This window comes from Nyctereutes procyonoides, unplaced genomic scaffold, assembly GCF_905146905.1.
Source record: "Nyctereutes procyonoides isolate TBG_1078 unplaced genomic scaffold, NYPRO_anot_genome, whole genome shotgun sequence".
NCBI lineage: Eukaryota > Metazoa > Chordata > Mammalia > Carnivora > Canidae > Nyctereutes > Nyctereutes procyonoides.
Genome location: NW_026575028.1, coordinates 1,473,455 through 1,495,203, shown reverse-complemented (window position 1 = coordinate 1,495,203; position 21,749 = coordinate 1,473,455). Strand labels below are relative to the sequence as shown.

Here is a 21,749-nt window from a genome sequence, read left to right as displayed (position 1 = left end):
CTGCCTGTGAATTTAAAGAAGCTATAGGAAAAGAAATGGTATGGAAGAGGTGCAAATAGCCACTCCTTGCTTTCAGGCAAAGTATGTTTGACTTAAGTATGTGTGTGAGAGGTCCCACCACCAACCCACCCCTGCTCTCACCACATACATACACACAGGAGTGGCTGAGTAACCCATGTCCCCTTGTTTTTCCCTCCAGTAAGTATAAACATGTCATATTCATAGTAAGATTCACTCAACAAAATATTCATTAATCACCTCCTTTACTAGGCACTGTTGTAAGCACTGAGAATATGAACAAAGTAGGTGAACTCCCTTCTCCTGTGAGCCTTATATTCTGGAGGCAAGTGGTGATGAGTATATTAAAAGCAGGAATGGGGATAGAATTGGTCAGGGAGGACCCCCTGTGGTGAGGGGACATTTGAGCAGAGCCCTGCAGGGACTGAAGAAGCAAGCCACACACAGTTCTGGAGGAGACTTCTGCAGACAGCAGAAAGACAGGCACCAGGGCAAGAGTATGCATGGAGGCTCAGGGGACAGCCCAGGACCACTGAGCTAGAGCTAAAGAGTAGGGAGATGGGAGGGGATATGGTCATTGAGGCAGTAAAGGCTGATCCTGCATGGTCTAACAGGACTTGAAGTTGTGTTAAGACTTGATGTGACTTACAGTTATTTTTTTTATTTTTTTAAAGATTATTTATTTATTCATGAGGGACAGAGAGAGAGAGAGACAGACAGAGGCAGAGGGAGAAGCAGGCTCCATGCAGGGAGCCCGACGTTGGACTCAATCCCTGGTCTCCAGGATCACGCCCTGGGCTGAAGGCAGCACTAAACCGCTGAGCCACCCGGGCTGCCCTGACTTACAGTTTATAAGGGCCTCCTGCTGCAGGGGTATGGAGTACATAGATGGTTATTTACTTCCCATCACATGGCGTGTCAGGAAGTATGTAATATAAGTTTGTCTTGTTTTTGGTGATTCTAAGTGTAGAAACTTGGTTAAGGGAGTGTCTGCCAGATTTCTCCACTGTTAAGGTACTCTTTCTCTTTGTGATTAATAAGTAATCTATGGAGTCATACTTTGAGAGTGTATGAATACCCTACTCGCCAATGATGTTTCACCTTATGGTTTTAGTGTCTGTGATAATCTTTACCTGAATTAGTTGCTGCTGCAAAAGGGTGATCTTCTAATTCATTCATTCATATTATTCATTTGATATATTCTGTAAAGGAAGACTCTCCCTCCTTTTTTAAGTATCAGTGGATTTAGATGGTTTTTTCAATGTGTTATAATTCATTGCTAATAAGTTAAAAAAAAAAGCATGGTGCATTTAAGGGCCTTTCACCTGAGATGTGTGTAACATGGAGAAAGTCTGCATGGAGCAAATGTCGAAGCAGGGCAGTCCATCAGGTGGCAGAAATCCAGCTAGAAGATTGCTGGCTCAGCTGGTGACAGAGTAGTGGGAAGTGACCAGACTCAGGCTTCACCTGTTGATGTGGGGGGCGAAAGATACATGAAGGGTGACTGCAAGGGCTATGTCTTGAGCCAGAAACTACAATTGTCACTTATTAAGTGATAAGATGGGGTAAGAGTTCTGTCCTTCCACAAATCTCATGTTCTGAGCCCACCACTGGTTGACCAAGAGAAACACAGACTTTCCCTGGATATCTTGAGAGAAATGGGGAAGCATAAGAAGAGTCCTCACTTTTAATCAAATCCTCCACCCCACTGCCAACCCCTCCGACCATTAGAGCCCTCACCCCTGCTCCACTGCCAGCCCCTCTTGGTACTCACTATCTGCCATCTGTCATGCCCTGCATTTCCAAAGAGCTCTTTTCCACTGGTGACTCATTTTGTTTCTCTACCATGGCCTCCATATTCCCAAGAACCCCTGGTGTTCTGAGGATCTCCTCCCACATCCCCTTCCCTCTCTGCCTCCTGGCTGCTCCACCCCACTAAACCTCTGTCCAGTCTGGGGCCTCCCTGTCTGCCTCCCTATAGGGTCCCTGTGGCTGTCAGACACCTCTGAACCTCAGTCGTGAGCCTGGTTTGAGTTATCTCCCTCATGTCCATGCACCTCATGAAAATTAAGGCTTCCAACTTCTATGGCCATAAAGACTTTTCCAGAATATTCCATGACAGTTGAACACAGAGAAGATCTCTAGAGGGTTTGTGACCTTAACCCATGTGCTGACCCTCTCCCCTCTGATAGAACTGGAAATTCTCATTATAAATATGCCCTAAAGTTATTGATTCCTAAATACCAGCCTACTGACAAGTGTTGGAGGGGTTGCATGAAAATTACTCAAACCCCAATGCCAAAGATTATAATTTCATAGTTGTAAAGTGAGGCCTGGCAATCAGTATTTAGAATATGACCAAAATCCTAGGCAGTTTCCTCTCCAGCCAGGGATGCAAACACTGCTTCAAGTATAAGAGGGCCAGGTATTCTAGCCCCAGAGAGGTTCTCTTCTTGCTTTAAGCAGAACAAGTATTACCACCTCTAGCCTATTGAGGCACCAGGCAGTCTATCACACACACACATATCACACACATACTGAGGACAAAGATGGAGAGAATAGAAGAATGAAACTTCTGTCCTCAAGAATTCAGAGCCATTGTAAATGGGATTGACTCCTTAATTTCTCTTTCTTCAGTCTCATTGTTAGTGTATAGAAATGCCACTGACTTCTGGGCATTGATTTTGTATCCTGCCACACTGCCAAATTGCTGTATGAGTTCTAGCAATCTTGGGGTGGAGTCTTTTGGGTTTTCTATGTAGAGTATCATGTCATCAGCGAAGAGGGAGAGTTTGACTACTTTGCCAATTTGAATGCACCCAAAATCATAAGATACCTAGGAATAAATCTAACCAAAGAGGTAAAGGATCTATACCCTAAAAACTATAGAACACTTCTGAAAGAAATTGAGGAAGACACAAAGAGATGGAAAAACATTCCATGCTCATGGATTGGCAGAATAAATATTGTGAAAATGTCAATGTTACCCAGGGCAATTTACATGTTTAATGCAATCCCTATCAAAATACTGGACTTTCTTCAGAGAGTTAGAACAAATTATTTTAAGATTTGTGTGGAATCAGAAAAGACCCCGAATAGCCAGGGGAATTTTATTTTTATTTATTTTTTTTTTCAATTCTTCCTCTGTTAACCTTTATTTATTTATTTTTTTTATAAATTAATTTTTATTGGTGTTCAATTTACCAACATACAGAATAACACCCAGTGCTCATCCCGTCAAGTGTCCCCCTCCGTGCCCGTCACCCATTCACCCCCATCCCCCGCCCTCCTCCCCTTCCACCACCCCTAGTTCATTTCCCAGAGTTAGAAGTCTTTAAGTTCTGTGTCCCTTTCTGATATCTCCCACACATTTCTTATCCCTTCCCTTATATTCCCCTTCACTATTATTCATATTCCCCAAATGAGTGAGAACATACACTGTTTGTCCTTCTCCGATTGACTTACTTCACTCAGCATAATACCCTCCAGTTCCATCCACGTTGAAGCAAATGATGGGTATTTGTCATTTCTAATGGCTGAGTAATATTCCATTGTATACATAAACCACATCTTCTTTATCCATTCATCTTTCGATGGGCACCGAGGCTCCTTCCACAGTTTGGCTATTGTGGACATGGCTGCTAGAAACATCGGGGTGCAGGTGCCCCGGCGTTTCATTGCATCTGAATCTTCGGGGTAAATCCCTAACAGTGCAATTGCTGGGTCGTAGGGCAGGTCTATTTTTAATTCTTTGAGGAACCTCCACACAGTTTTCCAGAGTGGCTGCACCAGTTCACATTCCCACCAACAGTGTAAGAGTGTTCCCTTTTCTCCGCATCCTCTCCAACATTTGTTGTTTCCTGCCTTATTAATTTTGCCAGGGGAATTTTATAAAAGAAAACCATAACTTGGGGCATCACAATGCCAGATTTCAGGTTGTACTACAAAGCTGTGGTCATCAAGACAGTGTGGTACTGGAACAAAAACAGACACATAGATCAATGGAACAGAATAGAGAATCTAGAAGTGGACCCTCAACTTTATGGTCAACTAATATTCAACAAAGGAGGAAAGACTATGCACTGGAAGAAAGACAGTCTCTTCAATAAATGGTGCTGGGAAAATTGGACATCCACATGCAGAAGAATGAAACTAGACCACTCTCTTGCACCATACACAAAGATAAACTCAAAATGGATGAAAGATCTAAATGTGAGACAAGATTCCATCAAAATCCTAGAGGAGAACACAGGCAACACCCTTTTTGAACTCGGCCACAGTAACTTCTTGCAAGATACATCCATGAAGGCAAAAGAAACAAAAGCAAAACTGAACTATTGGGACTTCATCAAGATAAGAAGCTTCTGCACAGCAAAGGATACAGTCAACAAAACTAAAAACCTACAGAATGGGAGAAGAGATTTGCAAATGACTTATCAGATAAAGGGCTAGTTTCCAAGATCTATAAAGAACTTATTAAACTCAACACCAAAGAAACAAACAATCCAATCATGAAATGGGCAAAAGACATGAAGAGAAATCTCACAGAGGAAGACATAGATATGGCCAACATGCACATGAGAAAATGCTCTGCATCACTTGCCATCAGGGAAATATAAATCAAAACCACAATGAGATACCACCTCACACCAGTGAGAATGGGGAAAATTAACAAGGTAGGAAACCACAAATGTTGGAGAGGATGCGGAGAAAAGGGAACCCTCCTGCACTGTTGGTGGGAATGTGAAATGGTGCAGCCACTCTGGAAAACTGTGTGGAAGTTCCTCAAAGAGTTAAAAATAGATCTGCCCTACGACCCAGTAATTGCATTGCTGGGGATTTACCCCCAAAGATACAGATGCAATGAAACGCTGGGACACCTGCACCCCGATGTTTATAGCAGCAATGTCCACAATAGCCAAACTGTGGAAGGAGCCTCGGTGTCCATCGAAAGATGAATGGATAAAGAAGATGTGGTCCATGTATACAATGGAATATTCCTCAGCCATTAGAAACGACAAATACCCACCATTTGCTTCGACGTGGATGGAACTGGAGGGTATTATGCTGAGTGAAGTAAGTCAATCAGAGAAGGACAAACATTATATGGTCTCATTCATTTGGGGAATATAAATAATAGTGAAAGGGAATAGAGGGGAAGGGAGAAGAAATGGGTAGGAAATATCAGAAAGGGAGACAGAACATGAAGACTCCTAACACTAGGAAACGAACCAGGGGTGGTGGAAGGGGAGGAGGGCGGGGGGTTGGGTGACTGGGTGGTGGGCATTGAGGGGGGCACTTGATGGGATGAGCACTGGGTGTATGTTGGCAAATTGAACACCAATAAAAAATAAATTTATTATTAAAAAAAAGAACTCAGAGCCTGTCACAAATGAAAAACACTGAAGAGCATTTATAGAACAGATACAAATAAACATATATTAATATTCTGCAAACAGAGGAAGTGTGGCTGGCAGACAAAATAGAGGTAGAGAAAAGTTGAATTTGTGAAGGAGAAAGGAGCATTAAAGACTTCAGGCTGGGAAGAAGTTCGCATTTACATCCAAACGGTTGGCCCATATGCTTCTTTCAACTAATATGGAACTATTCTCTGGAGAGAAGTACCAAAGCTGAGGTGCAGCTGTGAGACTATAATGGGAATGATTTGCATGTCACCCTGTTAAGTGGCAAAAAAACAATTCACTGTATATACTAGTAATAAGCTGGGAATGCCTGACGTGGAGGAGGTAAAGATCGTGACCTGGAAGGCAGACAGGCCAAAGGTGGAGCTAAGAAAGTAAGACTTCTCTGTTGTTGTACCTGCTGCAGTTGGAAGCTGTGTTCCTTTGGCTATGATGCATTGTGTTTCCTTACACTCACTGACCCAAGACACATCCAGCAGCCATTAGCAGCCCACACCTCTCCCCTATTCCAAGAGGAAGGGATTTTCCCTAGGCTATAATGGAGAACCTCTGTATTTACAGTGGAGAAAGGGTCTGTGATTATAAGGACTAGGGGCTTCCTCTCCAAGGAACCCCACCAATGGCCCACCTCTGCCCGGGAAGACCTCTCTACTTTACTCACAGACTCCCACCCTGTGGGTGAGATGGGTTTTCTGCAACCCAGGATTTCCCAGACTTGCCTGCTTAGCAGAATCATCTCGGATGCTTATTAAAAATATAGATTTCTGGGCCCGAAACTACAACTATTGAATCAGAATCTCCAGAAGAGAGGCTTTTTTAAAAACCAATTCTTTGGACAGCAGGGTAAATCTGGGAAAACTCACTAAGGCTTGTACCCTCTCTTACCCATGGGTGACCAGTTGCTGCCTGGGCTTAGAGCAGCATTCTTGGAGAAAAAATAATTTTAATGTGTTTTTCTGTCTAAAGACCAATAGCGATAACAGTAATTACTAACCTTTATCAACTGTGTGCCAGGCACTATAGTAGGGTGTTTTTCTTTAAGAGTAGGAATTATATTTTTTCAGTTTTATTGAGAAATAATTGGCACACATCACTGTATGAACCTAAAGCATACAGCAGGTTTGATTTACATATATTATGAAAAGATTGCCACAATAGGTTTAGTTAACATCCATTGTCTTATATAAATATAATAAAAAGAAAAGGAAAAAATCCTTCTTGATGAAAACTCTTAGGATCTGCTGTTAATATAATGGAGGTGTGATAACTATAGCCATCATACTGTAATTACAACACCATGACCTATTTATCTTCCAACTGGAATTTTGTACCTTTTGACACTCTCATCCAATTCTCCCTCCTCCCACCCCCTGCCTCTGATAACCATGAATCTGATCTCTCTTTCCATGAGGTAGGTGGTTTTTTGGTTCTTTGGGGTTTTGCTTTTAGATTCCACATGTAGGGAAATCATGCAGTATTTGTCTTTCTCTGACTTATTTCACTTAGCGTAATGTCCTCAAGGTCCATCCATGTTTTCATAAATGGTAGGATTTCCTCATTTTTCATGGATGAATAACATTCCTCTGTGTGTGTGTGTGTGTGTGTGTGTTATATACCACAAGTTCTTTGTCCACTCATCCCTTGATAGACACTTGGGTTGGCTATTGTAAATAATACTGCAAAGAACATGGGGAGTGCAGATATCTTTTGGAGTTAGTGTTTTCATTTCCCTTGGGTATATTCCCAGAATTGGGATCACTGGATCATACGGTAGTTAATTTGTAACTTTTTGAGGAACCTCCACAGAGTCTGCACCAATTTTCACTCCCACCAACAGTGCACCAGGGTTCCCCTTTCTCCACATCCTTGCCAACACTTGTTATCTCTTGTCTTTTTGATGATATCCATTCTGATAGGTGTGAGGTGATCATTTTAATTTGCATTTCCCTAATGACTAATGATGTTGAGCACCTTTTCCTGTATTTGATGACCTTTCATATATCTTCTTTAGAAAAGTGTCTATTCAAGTCCTGTGCTTAATTTCTTTTTAAACACCATCCTTTTCTTTAAGATTTTGTTTATTTACTTATTTGAGAAAGAGAGAGAGCATGCGCATGTGCAATTGTGGGGAGGGAGAGGGACAAGCAGACTCTAGGCTGAGCATGGAGCCTGACACAGGACTCAATATCAGAACCCGGAGATCATGATCTGAGTCAAAATCAAGAATTAGATGCCCAACTGACTAAGCCACCCAGGTGTCCCCTGTGCCAAATTTTGACTTGGATTATTTGGGGTTTTGTTTTTTGATTGTTGTTGTTTTGTTTTGTTTTTGCTGTTGAGTTGTCTGAGTTCTTTCTGTATTTAAATATTAACCCCTTATCGGCTATATATTTGCAAATATTTTTTCCTGTTCCATAGGTTGTCTTTTCACTTTGTTGATTGTTTCTTTTGCTGACCAGAAGCTTTATAGTTTGAAATAATCCCACTTGTTTATTCTTTATTTTGTTGCTAGGTGGGCTGGGTTTTTTTTGTTTGTATGTTTGTTTGTTTTTGTTTTTTTGTCTCATGTAATCTTCCCAATAACCTAATGAAGTATGTGCTACTGTTACCACTATTTTCTCGGATGGAGAGGCAAATAGAAAGGAAGTTAAGTGACTTTCCCAACTGCAACTAGCAGTTGGCAACTGGCAGAGCTAGGCTGAAACTCAGGCTTCAGACTTCTGAGCTCCGTCTATTCGCCATTACACATTACTATCCTGGGACCTTGAATTAACTAGCTCCACACTCTAATCATGAGCTTACCAGCCCAACCCACACCACTACTACTACTCCACTGAAAGGGGAAAAGAAGGAGTTGTAATTTATCTTAAAATTTCTATTGAATGTGTGAATGAAGAGTGATGTTAAGAAAAGCATAGAGAAAGGACACTAATCTCCCTCATGTTGGTCCCCAGATACTGGAACTCCTTAAGCAACCTGGTGGCATCCTTGCTGAATTCTGTGCGTTCCATTGCCTCCCTGCTCCTACTCCTCTTTCTCTTCATCATCATCTTCTCCCTCCTGGGGATGCAGCTCTTTGGAGGAAAGTTCAACTTTGATGAAATGCAGACTCGGAGGAGCACATTTGATAACTTTCCGCAGTCCCTCCTCACCGTGTTTCAGGTATGGACTCTTCTCTGCTGGGATGTGAATGGGAGGGTGATTGAGTGGTGGGGTTGGGGCTGGGAGGAGAAAGAGCCTTGAAAGAGTGGTGGGAAGCTTCACCCTTGCACTGGGCAACCAAAGCCAGCCTAGATTAGCCATGGAGGGACCATGCCCAGGAGAGTCTCGAGTTCTTTCTGTAGTTCCTTCTATCCTCAGTCCCCCATGGAATTCCACTGTTGGATGGACCACTGGGGAAAAAAATATAATTAAATATAGTTTAAAAATTCTTGCTTAACCATAGAACCCTTTATTCAAATAAATTCTATATGAACGCCCGAAGTATAAACAAAGGAAAGCAGACTGCCCTTGTTGGGGGAGGGGAGGGTGATGAAGCTCTCCGTCTTTACTACCCACCATGCTTGCCCCTGAAAAAATATAACTAGCCCATCAAATTTGCCATTTCATAGATACTTTGATGTAGGGAAAAGCTAAAGTAGCACTTGTTGAAGTTTCAAAGTAGATTGATTTACAAGAAAAATAATATATGGATGTGGCCAAAATCTTAAAGATAGTGGCCAAATGACTAATCTTGGGGAAAGCTGGAACAGCATAGTACTCTCTCAGTGACCACATTTGTAAAAGCCATGAGGAATGGTTGATGGCCGCCATCTTGTGCAGTGTATGTGAGTAGAAGCAGATACTTTGACCAGGAAGCCCTTCCAGTAACTTCTCAAATAATATCATGCCAGGACCCATGCACTTTGTGGAAGGATGGGGTCAAACTTGCCCAGGTGATTAGCTCAGAACCCCTGGGAGGAGAACTGGGGGCTGAGAGGAGGGAAAGAGATGAAAAAGAGATTTTAGATTTTTGTTAAGACAGTGGGGCAGGGCAGGGGAGTTTTGGGGTTTGCTGTTGGTCTAACGCTGTGTCCCTTATTGGTGGGAATGTGTCATTCAGATCCTGACCGGGGAGGACTGGAATTCGGTGATGTATGATGGGATCATGGCTTATGGCGGCCCCTCTTTTCCAGGGATGTTAGTCTGTATTTACTTCATCATCCTCTTCATCTGTGGAAACTGTATCCTTTGCTCCTGCCTCCCCCTCCCTGCTGCCCCACCCTCCCTCAGCCTGCAGCACGATGCCAAATACGTGTGCCCAGCAGGTCCTGACTCAGGGCTGAAAAGTGTGGCTGCCTGCCCACAGGGCCCCCAGGCAAGCAGGGGAAAGGTGTGCTCTGGGGAGAAAATGTGTCCTGTCCCAGAACCACCTTAGCCATGGAGGTGGGTCTTGGTGGAAGCCTGGAGCTTTGGCATAGATCGGGATAGTAGTCCATCTTCCTGAACCCGGTTGGGATGCAGTGTCGCCCAACTCCAAGAGGTGTGTTCTCATTATAGTCTAGGTGAACAACGCCCTCTGGTGTCGTGCATATACAGCTACTCACATAGTGTGAACGCACTTGGAGTTGGGTGCCCTGGCTTCCCTAGGCTGGTGCCACTGGAGGTAAGAAGTACAATCCAGGGGATCTGAGCCATCATCCTTGAAATGACCTTCATCTCTCCTCCCTATTTTCTGCTCAGTGTCCCTCCCTCCGAAGCTGCTCTCCAGAACTTTAGTTCCAGGCAGAGTTGGACAGGCTTCACCAAGCAGACCTGACAGGTCCTCGCTGATCCAGGCCATGGGCAGGTTTCCACGGTCTCAAGCCGCAGGCAGTCTTCTCTCCTCCTGGTCATAACCGTGTGAGGGTCGTGTTCAGAGACAGATGGTAAAGTAGAAGCAGCTCTGGCCCAAGATTTAAATCATAGCTTAATGTAGTGCTGAGAGCAGGGGCATTGATGTCAGCAGACAGGTTTCACCTTTAACCAGCTGGTGACCTCAGCAGACTAAAAGCTCTCTACCTCAGTGTCTATAAAACGGGGTGATGAACCGTTAGTGACTCCTACTTAATGGGTCATGGTGAGGTTTAATGGGATAATGTATGCAAAGCCCCTGCCACAATGCCAGGGGACCAGGAGCAGGTACACACTAGCGTCCTTGGACAAGCCCATCACCTCTATGGGTTGTGGCTTCCTGATATGTGAAGTGGGGTAACTGTCTGGGGGGCCTAGGGGTGGAAGTTAGACTTAACAAATGTTAAGGCCCCATGCAGCTACACTCCCTTTGCTTCTGCAGTTCTCTGACCTGCAGCGTTTCTATTCAAGGTCGGGGCGGGGGGTGAGGGGGGATAGAAAGAGGCAAATGGTCGCTTCACTTCAAAGTTCCCAAGATTCAGCCAGCTCCAGCTCAATACTCCAAGGGTCTTTGTATGCACTTGCTCACATGAAGAGTTGGCAGAGATTGGGCCACCTCCTCGGTGCCTGGTTTTAAAGAACCGCTCTTAAGAGCATTCTGCATTCTGCTAGGGACAGTGCTGTTTATAATGGCAATTACAACCAGTCATCTCAGTGGGGAAACCAATAACGAAACCTAGCAATTAAAGAGCAAGGCAGGCTCACGGCCTCACTCACTGCCCACTCAAGCCTGCATGCTAGCCTGCTCTCAACCCCTTAGAAGACTCCCAGTAGCCAAGAGGGTAGTGGGGAGGAGGGACACTCTGGACTGGGAACTCTCACAGTGAGTCACCGTGGAGCTCATTCTGTGGAGAATTCTATCACTGCATGTCCTGCACCTTCCCTGCTCCCTGTGCCCACCAAAAATCCCAAGGCCAAGGGTCATTTTCTTTAAGAATGGACACAAACAGATATCCTACTGAATGTGTTCTTGGCCATTGCTGTGGACAACCTGGCTGATGCTGAGAGCCTCACATCTGCCCAAAAGGAGGAGGAAGAAGAGAAAGAGAGAAAGAAGCTGGCCAGGTAACCCTCTAAGCTTACCCAGGCCCAGGGCCCCAGGGTTCCCAGTTCTGGAATGCCATCCCCTTTAGTGATAAAGAGAAGCTTGGGCACTGGCCTCTGTCAGCCATCTCAGATAGAGGGCACTGGGTTTGGGCTTCCTACAGAAAGTTGGGCCTCTCTCCTAATTCCTTGCCATGGCTCTAATGTAGGGACCATCGTGAGTTACAGTCTCTGTGAAGGTGCTGGATTTCACCACCCACTTAAGAAGTTGGGGGATTCTTTTCTGAGAAGGGAAATCATGATAGGTGGGGAGAGTGAGGGATAGGGAGAGGAGGAAGGCTGCCACTCAGAGGGGATATGCAGTTCCAGATAACTAACTCCCTTTTGCTGCTTGATAATTTACCTCCAGTGTTCAGAAAGCAAGATAAGGCCCTGCATTGTCTTCTCTTGTCTAAATGGGACTATCATAGGTCTCACGTTTCCTGGATATTGGACTGAGTCTCCCAGGAACCAATCCTGAATCAGATCCAGAAACTTTCTCTGATTCAGACAGGGAATGGAGCAGCTAGGAAACTGAAAGAGGTCAGCTGAGTACCAGATAGAACAAGGTGTGGCCAGGTGCCTGCATTATGGGTCCAACCCAGTGACATCTGTGACTGAGGGCACATGGACATAGGCCCAGGGAATCTGCTCCTACTAGTCCCCAGGAGACCACAGAGTGGTTCATTTCTTCTTCATGTTTCCTATCATTCAGTAAACATCCCTTTAATTTTTCCTCCTGCTGACCGGCCAGGACTGCCAGCCCAGAGAAGAAACAAGAGATAGTGGAGAAGCCAGCAGTGGAGGAAACCAAGGAGGAAAAAATTGAACTGAAATCCATTACAGCTGATGGAGAGTCCCCACCCACCACTAAGGTAAGAAGCCATCTCCTTCCAGGAGCTGGCAGGGCCATTGCTGGGAGAAGGAGGACACAGTCTTCCCAGGTCAGACACCCATGGAAAGGAGGGAAGAAGGAAAGAAAGAGACTTAGTGGAAGAAAGCCTATAAGGAGCACTAGCAATTTGAAGAGAAGGCAGACTGGTTGAGTCTCAATCTTCTATTGATGTCTTAAAGGGTATATGCAAGATAACAAGGATATATTTTTGAGTCAACAGCTCAGCCACTGATTATGATGCAATTCCAAGTCTACTCTATAACTAGGGAATGTATCTAACTGGCTTCTTCCTCCTTCTCCCTTTGGCTGCCTAGATCAACATGGATGACCTCCAGCCCAATGAAAATGAGGATAAGAGTCCCTACCCCAACCCAGAAAATACAGGTACCAATCCCACTGCCTAACCCTGAGGTTGGGAGGTTGGTGGTAGGGATCTAGATTCTAAAGCCATGTGGAAGTAGCTATGTATCAGGGACCAGTGGTTCCAGTTTCCCTCTACAAGCACCTTGCACTGCTAAATGTCTTCTGTACCTGTGGTTAGGCATTACCAGTTATCATCTACAGGTTTCCTCATAAAAACAACATAACAGTTAATAAATTGTGTTTAAGCAGTGCCTTTATGCCCTTTGGAAGGTGGATTCTATAAGCATTTAAGGTTTTATTATATCTTATGCCATAAAATCATTATCTTATATGATTTATTAATATAACTTGTTGCAGCATGACACTCACTTAATAATAATAGTAAATCCCGACTCTGTCTTGCCTTTACTCGGATGGCAATACTGAACACAAGGACAGCTGCTACCACAGATGTCCCACTTGTTGCTTTGTGAAATGCTTTCATTTATTTTATTTTTTTTATATATAAATTAATTTTTATTGGTGTTCAATTTACCAACATACAGAATAACACCCAGTGCTCATCCCGTCAAGTGTCCATTTATTTTAAAAAGAACTCTTAGCAACTCAGACTTCTCATCTTCTGATACATAAGTTGGCAGGCAGGCTCCTTTGAGAGGGCTTACTGTCAGAGGTCCTCAAGCCTCCCTCCAGAATTCACTTCTCTGCTTCATGAAGCTCCACATCCCATATAAGCCAGAGGTTGCCTTCCTTTCCCTACAACTGCAGCTGTTACTACCAGCTTCAAGCCTGCAGTCAACTGCACACAAGCAAGGGACTGTTGTTTTACTGGCATTTTCTTCTCTATGGAGGTCAAGCTATATTTAGGTTGGTAAACACATTAAGTGGCTAAAAACCCTCTTCCGGTATTAACAAAGCTAGGTTTTCCTTTTGGCCTTCCCTCCACTGGTCCTTTTGGCCTTCCCTTGCCCCGGTCTGCAAGGGCACTGGCAGCCATCTTTTCTTTCCCCTGGGAAGCAGGCTCGCTGCAATCATTCCATCCTCACTTACCTCCCACCTCAAGAGAAAGACAATGTGGCTTGCTGGGGATTGGATCAAAGGAAGAGCAGGAAGTGTGTCTGAAGTCTGAAACCTCTTCTGGGTGGAAATTCTTGCGGGATTTCAAAGAAAGAGCTAGACATGCTGAACGAAGTCAATGGGGAATTCTGTCTTGGTCCTGAATCAACATATTAACTAAAATGACATTTTGGAGATAATTAAGGGAATATTGAATATAGACTGGAAACTAATGATTTTAAGTTGTTTTTGTTTATTTTGTTACTGCAGTAGTGTGTATGTGTGTGTGCTTTTTAAAGATTTTATTTATATATTCATGAGAGACACACAGAGAGAGGCAGAGAGATATAGGCAGAGGGAGAAGCAGGCGCCCTGCAAGGAGCCTGATGTGGGACTCGATCCCAGGACCTTGGGATCACAACCTGAGCCAAAGGCAGACACTCAACTGCTGAGCCACCCAGGCGTTCCTGCAGTAGTGCTTCTGCAGTTCAATCTTATAAATGTAGCCATGTGTATAGCTAGGGTCTAACATATGTAGAAATTGCTTTAAAATATACTCCAGCAACTCCTGTTGAAGCTGGCTATGGAGATTCACTACACAAGTCTCTGTACTTGTGTGTGTATTTTCAAGGTTTAAAAAGGAAGACAATCAAAACTTTGGGATTGTCCCCTGCATATTTTCAGAACACATGCTTTGAAACTAGAACTCAAACACAAGAAGAAATTTGGAAGAAACTCAAACACATGGAGGTTAAGAGCATCCTACTAAAAGATGAATGAGTCAACCATGAAATTAGAGAATAATTAAAAAGATTCATGGAAACTAATGAAAATGAAGATACAACTGTACAAAATCTTTGGGATACAGCAACAGCAGTCCTCAGAGGGAAATACATCACGATATAAGCCTCCCTCAAAAAATTGGAAAAAACTCAAATACAGAAGCTAACCTCACACCTAAAGGAATTGGAGAACAGCAAGTAAAGCCTACACCAAACAGAAGAAGAGAGATAATAAAGATTCAAGCAGACTTCAATGAAATAGAGACCAGAAAAACTGTAAAACAGATCAACAAAATCAGGAGTTGGTTCCTTGAAAGAATTAACAAGAGAGATAAACCATTGGCCAGCCTTATTAAAAACAAAAGAGAATCAAAAAAAAAAAAAGAGAAAAGACTCTAATTAATAAAATCACGAATGAAAAAGGAGAGATCATAACCAATACCAAGGAAATACAAAAGATTTTAAAAATGTATTATGAGCAGCTCTACGCCAATAAATTAGGCAATCTAGAAGAAATGGATGCATTTCTGTAAAACCACAAATTACCAAAACTGGAACAGAAATAGATAGAAAACCTGAATGGGCCAATAACCAGGGAGGAAATTGAAGCAGTCATCAAAAACCTCCCAAGACACAAAAGTCCAGGGCCAGATGGCTTCCCTGGGAAATTCTATCAAACGTTTAAAGAAGAAACAATACCTATTCTACTAAAGCTGTTCAGAAAGGTGGAAAGGGATGCAATACTTCCAAACTCATTTTATGAAGCCAGCATCACCTTAATTCCAAAACCAGACAAAGACTCCATCAAAAAGGAGAATTACAGAGCAATATCCCTGATTAACACACATGCAAAAATTCTCAACAAGAAACTAGCCAATAGGATCCAACAATGCATTAAGAATATTATTCACCACAGCCAAGTGGGATTTATCCCCAGGATACAAAGGTGGTTCAATACTTGTAAAACAATCAATGTGATAGATCACATCAATAAGAGAAAAAACAAAACCACATGATCCTCTCAATAGATGCAGAGAAAGCATTTGACAAAATACAGCATCCATTCCTGATCAAAACACTTCAGAGTGTAGGGATAGAGGGAAAGAGGACAATCTCTTCAATAAATGATGCTAGGAAAATTGGACAGCCACATGCAGAAAAATGAAACTAGACCATTCATTCTCTTACACCAGACACAAAGATAAACTCAAATGGATGAAAGATCTAAATGTGAGACAAGAATCCATCAAAATCATAGAGGAGAACACAGGCTTGTGTTTTGTTTTGTTTTGTTTTGTTTTGTTTTGTTTTGTTTTGCTCAAACACCTTTAATTTTTAAAAACGCCCAACATCAAATAGCGACTGGCTCCCTGCTGCAGGGGATGTGCTCACAGACAGAGGCCTCATGGCCACCCGTGAGGCACGGTGACAGCACAGTGCCAGGAGGCCAGAGACCTGACCCAGGACCACTGTCACCGGCCACCTGCGGGCCTCCCTGTGGCCTCCCATCCCCCGCCGGAGGCAGCTCGTGCTGGGTCCAGGGCGGGCTCAGCACCCAGAAGCAGCAGTGAGGTTCCTGAGGGCCGTGGCTCCCACAAGGCAGTCCAGCCACCTGGCATGCAGCGTGGGGACGGTGACCACAGACCCCATCCGTCTCTGGGCTGCTGGTCTCTGGGCTGCTGGGCGGGAGGGAGCAGCACAACCAAGCGTTTTGAACTTGGCCACAGCAACTTCTTGCAAGAGACATCTATGAAGGCAAGGGAAACAAAAGCAAAACTGAACTATTGGGACTTAAGATAAAAAGCTTCTGCACAGCAAAAGAAACAGTCAACAAAACAAAACTAAAAGACAACCTACAGAATGGGAGAAGATATCGCAAATGACATATCAGATAGTATCTAAAAATCTATAAAGAATTTATCAAACTATAACCAAGAAACAATCTAGTCATGAAATGGGCAAAAGACATGAACAGCAATTTCACCAAAGAAGACATAGACGTGGCTAACATGCACATGAGAAAATGCTCTGCATCACTTGCCATCAGGGAAACACACATCAAAACCACAATGAGATACCACCTCACACCAGTGAGAATGGGGAAAATTAACAAGGCAGGAAACAACAAATGTTGGAGAGCATGTGGAGACGGGGGAACCCTCTTTTACTGTTGGGGGAGGATGTGAACTGGTGCAGCCACTCTGAAAAACTGTGTGGAGGTTCATCAAAGAGTTAAAAACAGAGCTACCCTATGACCCAGCAATTGCACTACTGGGGATTTACCCAAAAGATACAGATGTAGTGGAACACTGGGACACCTGCACCCCAATGTTCATAGCAGCAATGTCCACAATAGCCAAACTGTGGAAGGAGCCTCGATGTCCTTCGACAGATGAATGGATAAAGAAGATGTGTTCTTTATATGCAATGGAATATTACTCAGCCATTTGAAGAGATGAATACCCACCATTTGCTTCGACATGGATGGAACTGGAGGGTATTATGCTGAGTAAAATAAGTCAGTTGGAGAAGGACAATCATCATATGGTTTCACTCATATGGGGAATATAAGAAATAGTGAAAGGGATTATAGGGGAAAGGAGGGGAACTGAGTGGGAAAAATTAGAGGGAGACAAACCGTGAGAGACTCCTAATGCTGGGAAAGAAACAACAGATTGTGGAAGGGGAGATGGGCAGGGGGATGGGGTGACTGGGTGATTGATGGGCTCTAAGGAGGCACTTGATGGGATGAGCACTGGATGTTATATGTTGGTAAATTGAACTTCAATAAAAACAAGGAAGGAAGAAAGAAGAAAGAAAGAAAGAAAGAAAGAAAGAAAGAAAGAAAGAAAGAAAGAAAGAAAGAAAGAAAGAAGAAAGAAAGAAAGAAAGAAAGAAAGAAAGAAAGAAAGAAAGAAAGAAAGAAAAGGAATCCCTCTGGGCCCCAAGCAGAGCCAGCCTGCACACAGCACAGGGGGCAGAGGGAGGATTTGAGGGTCCTTTCACATAGGCACCCAGTTGTAGGTAGCCCAGGCCTGCTGCTTGTACCAGGCAGTGGGGCAGCCACACCCACGACAAGAATCTCTGGTTTCATCATTCTAAATATAGTCATGCCTTTTCTCTCCTTTGTTGCCCTTTGAAATCAAAGAGAAGCAGGTCAAGGGAAAAAATAATAACGAGGACATTGTCACCATATTAGCCACGATAGAAAAGTCTTTCTGTTGCCTCAGCTTTGAGGATTCTTAGGATGGTTTTGCTTTTAAATTGAAAAGCTATTCTCACAGTCTGCTGATTTCTCAGGATTCTTCGGGTTTTTGTGGTTTCCCTTCCCCGGTCGTGTGGCCACCCTTCTCTAGCCTCCTGCAGACCCAGACCTACCCTGGTTTCTCTTGGTTCCAGGCATCTAGCACACCAGTGTTGGGACCTGTGGTCCGTAGATAATGAAGCTGTCCTGCTCAGCCCACCCCCACACTCGGGCCTTGAGAACCAGCACCAACAGCCCCCCATTTGTTCACTGTCCCTGCTTTCCATTTTCTCACCCAGTGGTGGTATGCCCTTAAAGCTCATGGTTCCATATGCCCCCCTTCCTCCACGGGACCAGCCTCTGCCTCCCAGCTCCTCCTTCCCCTGCCTCTGCAGGTCACCCCCCTGAACCTTAACACCAGGTGCAGCAGAAGTCCCCAAAGAACTCCTCCCAGGATCACTTGGCCTGCTGTCTCTGTTCTTGTCAACTTCTCATTCCCACTTGCTCTTCTTTCTTCTGAACCATAGAAGGCAGAGAACCTGATCTACCATCATCCTACCAACCCTGCCCTTTGCAGCCTCTGGGCATCTGGCCTCTGCTGTGCCAACCTCACATAGATGCCCCTTGGGAGGCAGCGCTGGCAAGCAATGCACCTGCCCCACTTATGGCCAGACTTCCAGAGAGAAAAGGGGCAGGCTGGAGAATCCTCTCATATCTCATATCTCTTCCTGCCCCTACTTCCCCCTCAGGCTTCCTACTCTGCCCCTATATCACCCACCCACCCCCTGACGTCATCCCCCTGCCCAGGCTGCTGTGCTTGCTTGTCCAGGTTGCACCCAAAGGTTTGTGCCGAAGTGTCTGAGTGGGGCTCAGCTCCAGCCTGTACTCCTTGAGCCAGGGCCTCTGCCCTCCTATGAACACCCAGCGGAGGGGCCTGTTTCTGATTTGCACAAAGTACCAACAAGCCAGCAGTGGCACATCAGTCCTTCCCTCCCTGTTTAATCCCCAAAGTTCAGCCGTTGTTTGAGCATGCCCCCATCCCCCAGCTTGGTATACACTACATTTTAGAAATATCTACTCACCCAGGCAGGGTGCCAAGGTTGTGCTTTTATTTAATCAATTCATTTATTAGAGTGAACATAGAGATATTAAGAGTCATTAAGGACTTAGAATTAAGAAGGATACCTGAAAAAGAAATGCCAATGACACCAGAGAATTCACAGGACAACACCAAGTGCTGTGGGGGCAGGGTGCTTGAACTGCTTGCTGGAGGTTCCAGCAAGAACAGAGCAGTGAGGTGAGAGCAGGGAGAGACATCCAGCCTTTATGAAGAAGGGTAGGCTGGGCCGGGCTTTGCATTTGGGACATTGGAGAGGACAGAAGTTATTTCAGGACCGTACTGTTGTCATAGACAGGGAGCTGGAAGAAACCGTGGAGGTATTCATTCACTTAATAACTACCTATGAGGGGGGTGGGGCAAGATGGTGGAGGCGTAGGGTCCCCAAATCACCTGTCCCCACCAACTTACCTAGATAACTTTCCAATCATCCTGAAACCTATGAATCCAACCTGAGATTTAAAGAGAGAACAGCTGGAGCGCTACAGAAACAAGAGTTTGCACTTCTAACAAGTACAACTCGTTTGTATCCACTCTGCACTGAGCAAAATGACTAGAAAGAAGAACTCACCATAAAAGAAAGAATCAGACACAGTACTCTCTGCCATAGAGCTATAGATTTTGGAATACAATTTGATGTCAGAAAGCCAATTCAGAAGCACAATTATAAAGCTACTGGTGGGGGATCCCAAGTAGCCCAGTGATTCAGCGCCCGCCTTCAACTTGGGACGTGATCCTGGGGACCTGGGATCGAGCCCCACATTGGGCTCCCTGCATGGAACCTGCTTCTCCCTCTGCCTGTGTCTCTGCCTCTCTCTGTGTTATTCATGAATGAATGAATGAATAAAACAAAGCTACTGGTGGCTCTGGAAAAAAGCAGATTCAAGAGACTTCATGACTGTAGAATTTAGGTCTAATCAGGCAGATTTTAAAAATCAATTAAATGAGATGCAATCCAAACTGGAGGTCCTAAGGAGAAGGGTTAATGAGGTAGAAGAAAGAATGAGTGACATAGAAGACAAGTTGATGGCAAGGAAGTAAGCTGAGGAAAAAAGAGAAAAACAATTAAAAGACCATGAGGAAAGGTTAAGGGAAATAAATGACAGCCTCAGAAGGAAAAATCTACGTTTATTTGGGGTTCCAGAGGGCGCCGAGAGGGACAGAGGACCAGAAAGCATATTTGAACAAATCATAGCTGAGACTTCCCTAATTTGAGGAGGGCAACAGGAATTCAGATCCAGAAGATAGAGAGGTCCCCCCCTAAAATCAATAAAAACCATTCAACACCTTGACATTTAATAATGAAACTTGCAAATTCCAAAGATAAAGAGAAAATCTTTAAAGCATCAAGAGACAAGAGATCCCTAACTTATATGGGGAAGAATATTAGATTAACAGCAGACCTCTCCAGAGACCTGGCAGGCCAGAAAGGGCTGGCAGGACATATTCAGGGTCCTAAATGAGAAGAACCTGCAGCCAAGAATACTTTATCCAGCAAGGCTCTCATTCAGAATAGAAAGAGACATAAAGAACTTCCAAGATAGGCAGAAACTGAAAGAATATGTGACCACCAAACCAGCTCTGCAAGAGATACTAAGGGGGACTCTGTAAAAGAAAGAGGACGCCCAAAGAATTAATCCACAAAGACAGGGACTGAATAGGTATTATGATGACACTAAATTTATATCTTTCAATAGTAACTCTGAACATGAATGGGCTAAATGATCCCATCAAAAGATGCAGGGTTTCAGACTGAATAAAAAAGCAGGACCCATCTATTTGCTGTCTACAAGAGACTCATTTTAGACCTAAGGACACCTACAGCCTGAAAATGAAAGGTTGGAGAACCATTTACCATTCCAACGGTCTTCAAAAGAAAGCAGGGGTAGCCATCCTTATATCAGATAAATTAAAGTTTAGACTTTAGAGAAAGATTGTAGTAAGAGATGAAGAGGGACACTATACCATACTTAAAGGATCTATTCAACAAGAGGACCTGACAATCATGAATATTCATGCCCCTAATGTGGGAGCTGCCAACTATATTAATCAATTAATAACCAAAGTAAAGACATACCTAGATAATAATACACTAATACTGGGAGACTTCAACACGGCACTTTCTGCAAATGACAGATCTTCTAAGCACAACATCTCCACAGAAACAAGAGCTTTAAATGATACACTGGACCAGATGGATTTCACAGATATTAACAGAACTTTACATCCAAATGCAACTGAATACACATTCTTCTCAAGTGCACATGGAACTTTCTCCAGAATAGACCACATACTGGGTCACAAATGAGGTCTCAACCAATACCAGAATATTGGGATTGTCCCCTGCATATTTTCAGACCATAATGCTTTGAAACTTGAACTCAATCACAAGAGGAAATTTGGTAGAAACTCAAACACGTGGAGGTTAAAGACCATCCTGCTAAAAGTTGAAAGGGTCAACCAGGAAATTAGAGAAGAATTAAAAAGATTCATGGAAACTAATGAGAATGAAGATACAACTGTTCAAAATCTTTGGGTTACAGCAACAGCAGTCCTCAGAGGGAAATACATTGCAATACAAGCATCCTCAAAAAAATTGGAAAAACCCAAATACACAAGCTAAGCTTGCACCTAAAGGGACTGGAGAAAGAACAGCAAATAAAACTACACCCAGCAGAAGAAGAGAGATAATAAAGATTTGAGCAGACCTCAATGAAATAGAGACAGAAGAACTGTAGAACAGATAAACAAAACCAGGAGTTGGTTCCTTGAAAGAATTAACAAGACAGATAAACCATTGGCCAGCCTTATTAAAAACAAAAGAGAAAAGACTCTA

General features: G+C 43.7%; 1 protein-coding gene across 1 annotated transcript in view; it reads left to right on the top strand.

Moving 5' to 3' along the window:
* Nucleotides 1-21,749, top strand: part of CACNA1C (calcium voltage-gated channel subunit alpha1 C) — a 754,651-nt gene that overhangs the window by 613,337 nt on the left and 119,565 nt on the right. Inside the window, 5 exon segments of the mRNA XM_055315403.1 lie at nucleotides 8,396-8,603; nucleotides 9,544-9,664; nucleotides 11,324-11,438; nucleotides 12,211-12,331; nucleotides 12,666-12,735. Coding sequence (XP_055171378.1) covers nucleotides 8,396-8,603; nucleotides 9,544-9,664; nucleotides 11,324-11,438; nucleotides 12,211-12,331; nucleotides 12,666-12,735 — 635 coding nt within the window.